The sequence below is a fragment of the Macaca nemestrina genome, chromosome 1 (genome assembly GCF_043159975.1).
Source record: "Macaca nemestrina isolate mMacNem1 chromosome 1, mMacNem.hap1, whole genome shotgun sequence".
NCBI lineage: Eukaryota > Metazoa > Chordata > Mammalia > Primates > Cercopithecidae > Macaca > Macaca nemestrina.
In genome coordinates this window covers 208,058,666-208,069,505 of record NC_092125.1, presented here as the reverse complement: position 1 = coordinate 208,069,505, position 10,840 = coordinate 208,058,666, and the positions used below count along the sequence as shown (strand labels likewise).

Genomic DNA, 10,840 nt, shown 5'->3' with positions numbered 1-10,840 from the left:
GACACTGAACTGCCTTGGCATGGCCTTGCCCATGGGCCAGGCACTGCTGGTCCCAGCGGTTCGTATTGTACCAACAGGCAGCCCAGACCAGGTCCCCAGACCCTGCTGTAGAAAAAGGTCTATGGGAATGAGGCAGAAATCCCAGACCTGCCTGCACTGGCTGTGTGACTTCCGGAAAACGACTCCACCTCTGAGCCTGTTTTTTCATCCATAAGAATGTGGCACAGCAATGATCGTCTTTTTTTTTTTTTTTTTTTTTTTTTAAGCTGGAGTCTCGCTCTGTCGTCCAGGCTGGAGTACAGTGGTGTGATCTCAGCTCACTGCAACCTCTGCCTCTGCCTCCCCGGTTCAAGCGATTCTCCTGCCTCAGCCTCCTGAGTAGCTGGGATTACAGGCACAAGCCACCACGCCTGGCTAGTTTTTGTATTTTTAGTAGAAATGAGGTATCACCATGTTGGCCAGGTTGGTCTCGAACTCCTGGCCTCAAGTCATCCACCTGCCTTGGCCTCCCAAGGTGCTGGGATTGCAGGCGTGAGCCACCGTGCCCAGCCAATGACTGTCTCTTGAGAGGGGTGTAAGGACTTGGTACACAGCAAAGCCCATGATCAAGTTCCTGGGGCCTGCCATGGCTTGGGTAGGGGGGTAGGAGTGGGGTAGGGGGGGTTGAGTCCCCTGAGATTGTAGTGGAATGGAGCACCCGCCAGCAACCCCCCACCCTGCTCCAGGCCGGTGCTTTCCACAGACTTCACAGACCTGGAGGGGCTGAAGGACCCACCTACCTAGAACACAGGCAATCAGGATGACAGTGCTGGGAAGGCACAAAGAGGTCGTTTCACAGATAGAAAGATAGAGATTTAAAGTGGGAGGCAAGTGACCAAACCCACCTCCTCCCACCTTGGGCCAGAACAGTCAAGACAAACTCAGCGCTGCCCCAGAGGAGGCCGGGAAGCCCACCTAGCTCCTCAGTGAGGCAGCCTCGGGCCGCAGAGTTTCCTGTCTCAAGGATGATAAAAGTAACCAGTCTTCAACAACCACAGGTACTTGGCCAACTGGCTCTTGGTCTCAACCCCGTGAGGGAGGCATCAACCCTGTCGGTCTACAGATGAGACTGGGGCAGAGGCCAACTCGCCCAAGGCACTTGCTTACAATGGCAGAGACAGACCTGGTGACACAGGACTCTGATAACTGGGCATGTTGTCTCCATGAGTCGGGGACAGATCTCCCCTCTTGCATCTTGTAAACACAAGCCACCCCTAAGTCAGGAATCTTCACACACAAGCCCCAGGAAGCCACGGTCTCCCTCCTAGCTGGCCTCTGGGCCAGTGCAGCCCCGCTTCTCTCCCTCTCCCTCCACCATGCCAGGCTCCGACTGGGTCAGGCCAGGTAGGCAGCAGAGCTGGCCCAGTCATGTCTTGCTGGAGACTCTGAATCCCCTGGGACACTCTCAGGGCAACAGAAGTGCCAAGGGGCTTGGAGGCTGTTAGCGCAGAACCCAAACTGAAATCACTCTACCCTCCACCCACCACCTGTGCCAAGGTTGTGTTTTGTGTTGGCACAGCTGAGGGAATAAGAAAGAGGAAACCTGTCCCTTACCTAGTAAGAGGCCTCTCCCCTCCAGGAAAGGGAACATTTGGCTCACAGCTGAAGTGACTGAGGCACAGACAGGCCTCAGGTGCCTCCTGGCTCCCTGCCTCAGGGAGGCTCAAATGAGAGTGTGAGGGTCCTCATCCCTGTGCCTATTGCTATAGGCAGAGGGAGGGGCTCAGATTCATAAAGGCAAAGGCCAGCCAGGCTGAGAATGGGGGATGAGGCAGGCAGTACGGGTGCGCTGGGGCCAGCCTCCCTTTGGACATCCCATGGCTCACCGCCTTTGCCCCTGCGAGTGGTAGAACCACATTTGCTTAGGATTAGGCCCAAATACAGCCCTTCCAGAGCTGGCCCAGGAGCTGGAAGAGCAGGGTCACACTAGCTTTATACCTGCTGCGTCCCCACCCTGGCGCTGGCTGTAGTCAGATGGGGAGGCCGGGAAGAGCTCCATTCCTGGAGTGGGACAAGGCTCTGCACTGAACATGGAGCAGAGGTCAGGAGGGGGACCCGGTTTATAACACAGCTGGGGCAGGCAAAGTCCTGGCTGGGCCTGGGGAACGCTCAGTCCAGCCACCTGCAGTTCCTGTCCATGCCCCAGTTGGTGCCTGGCTGGGCAGTCAGTCCGAGGGGCCCTGGCATGCCTGACAGTCCTTCATGTCCTCCGAGTAGTCCTCGATCTGGATGGTCACGGTGTGGAAGTGGAACTTCCCTTGGAGGCGGCTGCTGGCTGTCTTCAGCACAGCCTGGGCGTCTGTATTCTGAGCTGGGGACCGAGAGGACACAGCAGGGGAAACCATTTACTCTGGCCCTTTGGAACCATCAGGAGCCTGAATCTCATACCCCATCCCCAGCAGAACAGGATGGGGGACCATGAACATGGAGAAGCCCCCACATTCTACTCCTCTGCCAGGTAGCCTCCCAGACCAGACCTGGCTCATGCCTGAAAGAGCTGGTACAGCATTGGCCTTAAGGCCAGGAATCTGCCACCTACTGCCATATACTGGCTGTAAAAGCCTGGGCCAGTAACTTTACCACCCAACGCCAGCCTCAGTGTCTTCATGGATAAATGAGGTTGTGATGATCAGATGGAATAATGCATATCACGTACTCAGCATGAGGCTGAGCTTGATGCATGGGCACTGTGAGCATCTGGGTCACCTGGACCCTGTGGAGATGGCACCAGGCCTTTGGCTGCCTGTCTCCCACCCCACCCTGAGTGTCCCGAGCACTCACCAATGGCAATGTGGACAGACAGAACAGGCTGGGCCACGGTCAGTGCCCAGATATGCAGGCTGTGCAGGGCTTCCACCCCCTCCACCGACAGCAGCAGATCCCGCACAGCTGTGAAGTCCACGCCCTTGGGGGTCCCTGAGGATGGCAAGCACAGGGGCTAAAGGAAACTGCCCCCCCACGCCTGCCCATTGGTGCAGGGCTAGCTCCTGGTCCTCAGGCGTCATCCCCTCAAAGAAGACCGCCTTGGCCTGCAGGTCTGAGGCTGCTTTCACCTCCCAAGCTCTCCGCCCTATCACTCTGTTATATTTCCTCTCCACTCTTACCACTGAAATTATTTATGAATTTACTTATTGTCAGTCTCTCCCTCTAAAATGGACACTCTATGAGGGCAGGACAGTCTCTTTTGTTTACCACAGCATCCTTGGTGCCTAAAACAGCGCCTCTCGATAGTAGGTGCTCAATAAATATATTTTTTGGTTTGTTTTTAGACAGAGTCTTGCTGTGTCACTCAGGCTGGAGTGCTGTATCTCCATCTTGCCTCACTGCAACCTCCTTCTCCCAGGTTCAAGCAATTCTCCTGCCTCAGCTTCCTGAGTAGCTGAAACTACAGGCGCATGCTGCCATGCCCGGCTAATTTTTGTATTTTTAGTAGAAACAGGGTTTCACTGTGTTAACCAGGCTTGTCTCGAACTCCTGACCTCAGGTAATCTGCCTGCCTCGGCCTCCCAAAGTGCTGGGATTACAGGTGTGAGCCATCGCGCCTGGCCAATGAATATATTTTTGAATGGAAAGAAGGAAAGAACAGATCCTGAGAATCCTTGGACCCACCCAGGGCACAATCAACATCTTCATCATTATCGCTTTTATCTGGGTTAGCATATTCTTGGAGAAAAAGCTCTGACCTGCAGCCAAATACTGCTAAGCCCAGGCCAGCATCCTACTCCATTCCAGACTGACCCTGACCATGCGGAGGCCTATGACCCTGGCCCAAGACCCCAGGCCTAGAGCATAAGAAAGCCAAGGTGCAGGGCCAGGTGTGGTGGCTCACATCTGTAACCCCAGCACTTTGGGAGACCAAAGTGAGATGACTGCTTGAGCCCAAAAGTTTGAGACCAGCCAGGGAAACATGGTGAGACCCCCATCTCTACAAAACATTTAAAAGTTAGCCAGACATGGTGGCATGTGCCTGTGGTCCCAGCTACTTGGGAGGCTGAGGCAGGAGGATTACTTGAGCCGGGAGGTCGAGGCTGCAGTGAGCCATGGTGACGCCGCTGCACTCTAGCTTGGATGACAGAGCAAGATCCTGTTTCAAAAAAAAAAGGTAATTCAGGGCAGACCAGATCATTCTCCACCACTGACCGTTCTCCAGCCCCACAAAATACAGCCATGTCCCCCCCAGGGTATGCATTGTTTGGTCCCTGAGATGTGGGAAAGGCCTGAGCTGCAGTGGATTAAGTAACTTTGTCCAAGGCTGACCGTCCTTCTCTGAGCCTCAGTCTGCCCCTCTGTGCAATGGGAAGCATAATCCTCACTTCCTCTCCCTGACCGAAGGCAGCCAGAGCCTGGGAAATGTATAGGGGAGAGCTGGAGAGCTCCAGATGCTACAGATGTCCCCCAGAAGCCACCTGACTAGGCAGAGGAGGCACCCCTGGGGGTAGGGAGAAGGGAAGACCGGGGCTGGGGTACGGTTCCAGGAGCTGCCACACCTAAAAGCCCAGGCTCTACGTGAAGATCAGCCTGGGGGCCCCAGGAGGTTTTCCAGCCAATGCCGGGGCTCCAGATCCCGGCTCCCTGCCATGTGCTGGGTTGCCGCAGACACACACATACCTTATCTGAGCGGATCTAGAGCTTGAAAGCCAAGAGCAAAAAGGGAGCCACAAAGCCCAGGTTACCTTCCATCAAAACCAGGATCACATCTCTCAGGATGGTCAAGGTTGTCCCCAGGACCAGGATGGAGAAGAAGAAGGTGCAGATGGGGTCTACATACTTGTATTCCGGCTGCAGGAAGAGAGGAAGACAGACCTCGGTTCACCATCTAACACCTCAGCTTCCCTTCTCCCCTCCCACCCAGCACTGTTGGGGAGAGGGGCTCTCTCTGCTGGGTGGGCATGAGCCTCACCCTGGCCCTGCCTCCCAATTTTCTGCTCTTTATTTCACATCTGCAAGAGCAGACAGGACAGACCACAGTTCAGGATAAGGCAGTCCCTTCCCACCCCTCCTTCTCAAGAAGCTGAGACATGGACAGAGCAAAAAGGCATCTTAGATACCATCTGATCTGCCATCCATCCCCATTTGACAGATGGGGAAACTGAGGCTCCATTAGAGCAAGCACCTCACCCAACATGACATGGCTAGCAAGGAGGAGAGCCAAGCTTCAGAGCAAATGCCTGCCTCTTTCCACTACAGCTCCCTGCCTCTATGTGATGGGCATTGCCCAGGGTTTGACAACACACAGTCGTAGGTTTGAATCTGCCTCTACACCTTACCAGCTGTGTGACACTGTGCAAGTCACTGAACCTTTCTGAGCTACAGAAAACACTACCACCTCTCCCTTCAGGTTGGTGTGAGGATCAGAAGTGCTGACACTTGGTAAGTATTGGATAAATGTTCCTTTCCTTTCCCCACCCTTTTCCCCAGAACTGGGAGGGAGTCCTGAAAAGGACCCCCTGAAGAGAGGATATTCAGGTGGTCTACACTCCCCTGACACCCCCACCACTCTGTGTCCCAGCTCTGACCTTGAAGTATAAAATATAGGCTGCCACTAGGACGCCCATGCTCTGCAGAAAGTCCCCGATCACATGGATGAAGGCAGCTCGGACGCTGGGGTTCTCCTCCTGCTGGTTGGTGGTGCCATGGCTATGTCCATGGCCAGACTGGTGAAGCGTCAACCCCATTCTGTGAAGTGGAGACAATGCCAAGGGCTCACTGAGGTCGCAGATGGAAGTCACCTATTAGGACTAGCCAATTCATAGGGCAAAAATCTCAAGCCCCCAAACCTTGTGATCTCTTTGGCCATGTGAGAAGTCCAACCCACGTGGCCTTGGTTCAGAGAGCCATGGGAGATAGGGCTCAGTGCCAATACCAGGCTGAGTCTGGGCACAACAATGCCACGATGCCAAATCTTAGAGCAGGAGGGCATTATGGAGGTCACTGTAAGTTCACTCCATCATGTCACGGATGGGGAAACTGAGGCTTCTGAACAAAGGAGAGAAACAGCCCGAAAGAGACACCCATTGTCTCTGAGACCAATTTCAGACGTGGGTTCTGCCCCTAGGGACAGCTACTCCTGCAACAACTGGCCTCTTCCCGCCCCACTTGAGGTATGAAGCCACCAAGGTTAGTCCCTGACATGTATTAGGGAGTGGGTAGAGTGGATGAAGACTCAGATTTACAGTTCTCAGTGTTCCTGGCCTAGGCCTAAGGTAGGACCCAGGTGTTCCAGGTGCTAGAGCTCAGACCATTAGGGAAGTTCTGTCCCTGTGGCCGATGCTGGAAAGTGGCATGGTGTCCTTCTGCAAAGCAGACATAGGTGTGGGTGTGAGAGGCGGGAGGAGGAGGGGAGACGAGGGGAACCGGGGCCCCACTCACATGATGTTCACAGCCACAGCACAGCCTGATGTGATCAGCATGGTCCCCCCTTCGATCTCATAGTCCCCAGAGATCAGCCGCTCCACAGCCAGGTACACCAGTACCCCAGTCACGACCCAGATGGACAGTACAGAGACCAGGGCTCCCAAGATCTCTGAGGAAGAACCCAATCCCAACACCCACCTTGGCATGGGCCTGAGGCTAAGGAGGCTTCCCCCTTCCTTCAGGATCCTCCCCACCCACCCCCCACACAAAGTCAGGGCCTGGGTCCCACTGGGCTCTGCTGAAGCTATGGCCAGCATGGCTGCCCCTTACCCCACCCCTCATATATCTGGGAATGTCAGAGCTAGAAGGAACTAATAAGTCATTATCTGGGTCCACCTTTTTTGTTGTACATGTAAAGAAGCTGACTTATTAAAATGTATGCCTTTTGTTCAGCTAGTAAACTGAGGCTTCTGGGGAAGAGAGGCTGGGCCATCTCCCACAAAGAGGAAGGTGATGATGCAGCCCGGGGTGAACGGAAGAGAGGTTAAAGCCTATACCTTCCAGCAGCCTTTGCCAGCCTTCCCCTTCCCCCAGAGCTGATCCACAGAGTTATGTGCAGTGTTAATGCCACTGTCATTTGTTCTTGAAGCTTGGCTACTGCACTTCTTAGGAAGGTGAACGTTGCTTCCCCGCAGACTGAGAGCTCCTGGATGACTGGGACCAGGGCTTCCCCATCAGACTAGGATTTCCCAGAGGACAGAGGCCATGGTTGACATCCTCTTGCCCCATCCAGATCACCCTCCTGACCTCACTCAGGGGAGGAATGGGGGATCCACCCATTACAGCCACCTAAGAACCCTTGTTCTAACCCACCCTCTTTCTCAACCCCATCTCCAGCCGAGCCGCGACCCTCACCAGCTCTCTGCCAGCCGAAGTTCATGGTCTTGGTGGCTGGCCGGGAGGACATCCAGAGGGAGAAGAGGCTGATGAGCATGCTGGCAAAGTCAGTGAGCAGGTGCGCTGCGTCGGTCATGACAGCCAAGCTGTGTGCCAGGTACCCACCTGAAGGGTACAGGGCCTTTATCAGCTCCCCAGAGAGCTGGCTCCCAAGACTGTGTGCAGCAGGGAGACCACAGGCTCTGGAAGAAGACATTCTGGCCTCAGGATCTCTCCACCCACGAGCTGTACAACCGTGACGAGTGACCTACTCTCTCTGAGCCTCAACTTCCACTCTCTATGAAATGGGCCACCAATATCTACTTAGAGGGTGAATGTGCACCTCAAGTTCAAATAGGGACTGGAAAGCATGGTAGATACTCAGTAAATGCTCTTTCCTTCTAGGAATTCAGGCTTTCCCTTAGCTACTAGTTGTGCGTGATCTTTGGCAAGTTACTTAACCTGAACATGCCTCAGTTTCGTCATCTGTAAAACAAGGAGAATAACGTCACTTATGTGATAACACAGGTTGTTGTTAAACCTGAATCAGATAATGTGTATATAAAGGCTTAGCGCAATGTGTGTTCGGTAAGTGGGGCTTTTAGTGTCAGTGTTGCTGGGAATAGTCTATCCATGCGCTAACTTCATTTAATTAGCTCAAAAGTGCTTACCAACGACTTCTCCAATCATGAAAAACAGGCAGATGGCAGAGGCTACATAGAGCTGGCGCCGGGCCTGCCCCTTCTTGGGGTCACAGTGACTGTCGGGACCCTTCTGAGCATGGCAGTAATGGTTGCTCTGGGCAGCCAGCTCAATGGCCTGCAAGTCCAGGCCAGGTCGGGGCAGAGGGATCCAGCCAGCCCCGTCCTGCCACAGAGATCCCATGTATGACCTGACCAGAGAGAAAGAGAGGGAACGCTCAGCTCTAAGATGGGGTAAGGAGGGCCGACTCTAGTCCCATTTCTTTGTGAGGCCTTGTGTCCACTGGGAAAAATAGCTAAGGACTCTCCGAGTGTCCAGTGGAGCGAGGGGAAGGAACAGAGCGCCGGCTTGAGGAGAAGAGCAGGCCCCCTTCAGCGCACTTGGGACACAGGGCCTCCCTAGGGCGGGGCTGCCTGGGGCAAAGTACTGGGCAGGGCAGGACTCCAGGCGGGAACCACCACTCCCCCGACCCCAGGCCCCCCGCAGGCAGGGGTCAAGATCTGTGCGGGGACCGAGGGAGAGACGGTCCTTGGGCCACAGCTCATTATCTTCTTTCCCTCACCTCACTCCCCCGCTCCTGCGTGGTACCAGCTCAAGCCGCCACCAAAACCAACCACTGCTAGGATGGCAAACGCGGAGGCGCGTCGACTGCCGCCCAAATTCCCGCCTCTCCCCAGGCTCTCGCCTTACCGGACTGCGGGCCTGGCGTCCAACAGGTGCTGCTTCTCCGTGGCGTCCATGCAGGCCCGCGCCGGGTCCCGGCAGCCGCGCGGCCGCACAGCCGAGTGCGCTCTGGAAGTTGCTCGCGGGACTCCAGGTGGCTCTCACCCACCTGTCTGGAGGGCCCCGCGAGCTGCGCTCACTCCAGCCCGGCTCCTGCGGCCCCTGAGGTCCCCCTGCTCCCGCTGCTGTTGCAGCTCCGGCTCTGGCTCCGCGCGCCAAGCGCTCCAGTGTGTCGGGTCTGCCGCTGTGCCCCGCGGCCGCCGGCTTTATCCGGCCCTCGCCAACCCGTGTGAAGCGGCTCTCGGCGCGTCGTGTGCAAAAGCCCGCGGGGAAGAGGGGGCGGTGGCTGGCTGCAAAGGGCGCCCGGCTGTGGCCCCGCGCACCTGTGCCTGAGCCCGTGGGGCCTGCAGAGCCCACCTGCCGCCGCGAGAAACCTGCCAGCCTTAGCCCGGCGCGGCGCCCGGTGTTGCTGAGTGAGGACGGGGTGACAGCTGCGCCCCCTCTCCCGCGCGGGGTGGGCCGCGTCCCCACCGAAAAGTTCTCGTCTTTGGTTTGTAGAAATCCGCTTTGGTGGCCCCGACGGCAGGAATGTGGCTCCTTGCTTCGGAAGAGGGTCTCCAGAGGCTACTGGGGCCGCGCCTGCCCCCTCTGACTGGCGGCTGTCCTGGGCTTGATCATGTTCCGTCTCAGGCTGGAGACTCCCCTTGCCCCCCGAGGTCGGCTTGCGTTCCTGCCCTCCTGCTAGGAGGGTCCTGGGGTGGGCTGTGCGGCCCTCAGGCTGGGGCAGTGTCTCTCCCTGGGACCGGCTGGGACTGATGAACCCATCCTCGCCACTGAAGCAGCACCAGCTCCTCCTCTCCTGCACGCAGGAGAATCTGGAGTGGCCGGCTTTGTCTCCACCCGCACAGAGAACAGTGTCATCGGCAGTCACCATCGGGGCAGAGCCGACCACCGCCACTGCTGCCACCCCTTCCCCGCAGCGGCTCCTGGGAGCCCCAGGAAGCCCGACAAGCAAGCCTGGGAGATGCAGGCAGAAGGTGCCACCGTGTTGGTACCGCTGGGAGAAGCCCTGTCCTTCCTGGCCAGCTTGGTGCCCTACCCACTTGAAGCAGCCTTCTTCCCTGGCGGTTCTTGGGGATTGGGGAGCCTGTGGCCCCCACACTGGCCTCTGACAGGTGCCCTCTGTGTAGAAAGAAGCTGCTGGAGACCTCCCTGTCTGTTCGTCATCCCCGGCACCCTTGTCGCCAGGACCATAGGCTTGGTGGGTATGGTCTTTCACAGAGACAAGTCAGAGGCGCAAGCCTCTTGCCCACACCGCTGGGGACAGGAAGGCGCTCTTTCAGTCTCTCCTCTTGTAGGAGATAGGGTGCCAGGAGGGAGGTGCACGTGTTCTGCTCGGGTCTGCACTGAGTGCCTCTCTGCCTTCTCCGGACGCTGGTTTTCTTCTGGAAAGCCTCAGACACCCTGGTTTTCTTCAGGTTTACTCGGAGCACCTGCAGGCTCAGCATTACCTGGAGAAGGTGTTACAATGCAGGTTACAGGTCCCTGCATCAGACCAACCGAACCAGAATCCCTGGGTGTGGAGCCTCAATATTTCCAAGAATTCAGTAGGTCTGGGGCAGGGCCTGGGAATCTGTATTTTTAAAATTCTCATTTGGTGCTATTATGGCATTATTGTTCATTTTTATGTATAGTGTTTATTATTATTATTATTTTTTTTTTTGAGACAGAGTTTCGTTTCTGTGGCCCAGGCTCGACTGCAATCTCAGCTCACTGCAATCTCTGCTTCCCCGGTTCGAGTGATTCTCCTGCCTCAGCTTCCTGAGTAGCTGGGATTACAGGTGCCCACCACCATGCCCAGCTAATTTTTGTATTTTTAGTACAGACAGGGTTTCACTATGTTGGCCAGGCTGGTCCTGAGGTTACGATTTTTTAAAAGGAAAACCTTTATCTAAAGTATTTAGGGATAAAATGTCTCTGGGATTTGCCTTAAAATAATCCCAGCGGGGAGAGTACGGGTACTGGTAGAGAAGAAACAAATATGTCACCAGCTGTTGAAACTGAGTGATGAGTAAATGGGGGTACA

General features: G+C 55.8%; 1 protein-coding gene across 2 annotated transcripts; it reads right to left on the bottom strand.

The window, feature by feature from the left end:
* Window positions 1-262: 262 nt before the first annotated feature.
* Window positions 263-8,999, bottom strand: LOC105494489 (solute carrier family 30 member 2). Of its 2 annotated transcripts, XR_011624542.1 has the most exons (9): window positions 8,722-8,869; window positions 8,001-8,221; window positions 7,309-7,455; window positions 6,409-6,562; window positions 5,556-5,715; window positions 4,713-4,818; window positions 2,821-2,955; window positions 955-2,350; window positions 287-808 (listed from the first exon to the last, which is right to left on the bottom strand). XR_011624542.1 is itself a non-coding variant. In XM_011762944.2 (8 exons), the coding sequence occupies exons 1-8, from the start codon at window positions 8,769-8,771 to the stop codon at window positions 2,205-2,207; spliced, it is 1,119 nt and encodes a 372-aa protein (XP_011761246.2). In that variant the 5' UTR covers window positions 8,772-8,999; the 3' UTR covers window positions 263-2,204. The 2 variants fall into 2 exon arrangements, 1 of the variants encoding a protein (XP_011761246.2); XM_011762944.2 differs by having other exon boundaries at window positions 263-2,350; window positions 8,722-8,999.
* Window positions 9,000-10,840: the final 1,841 nt, after the last annotated feature.

Coding starts and splice junctions, on each gene's coding strand:
- LOC105494489 (XM_011762944.2), bottom strand. CDS start 8,771: ATGGACGCCACGGAGAAGCAGCACCTGTTGGACGCCAGGCCCGCAGTC. Junction 5,716..6,408: donor GCTGTGGCTGTGAACATCAT/GTGAGTGGGGCC, acceptor TCCACTTCACAG/AATGGGGTTGACGCTTCACC. Junction 2,956..4,712: donor GATCCTGGTTTTGATGGAAG/GTAACCTGGGCT, acceptor TGCCATCCTCAG/GGACCCCCAAGGGCGTGGAC.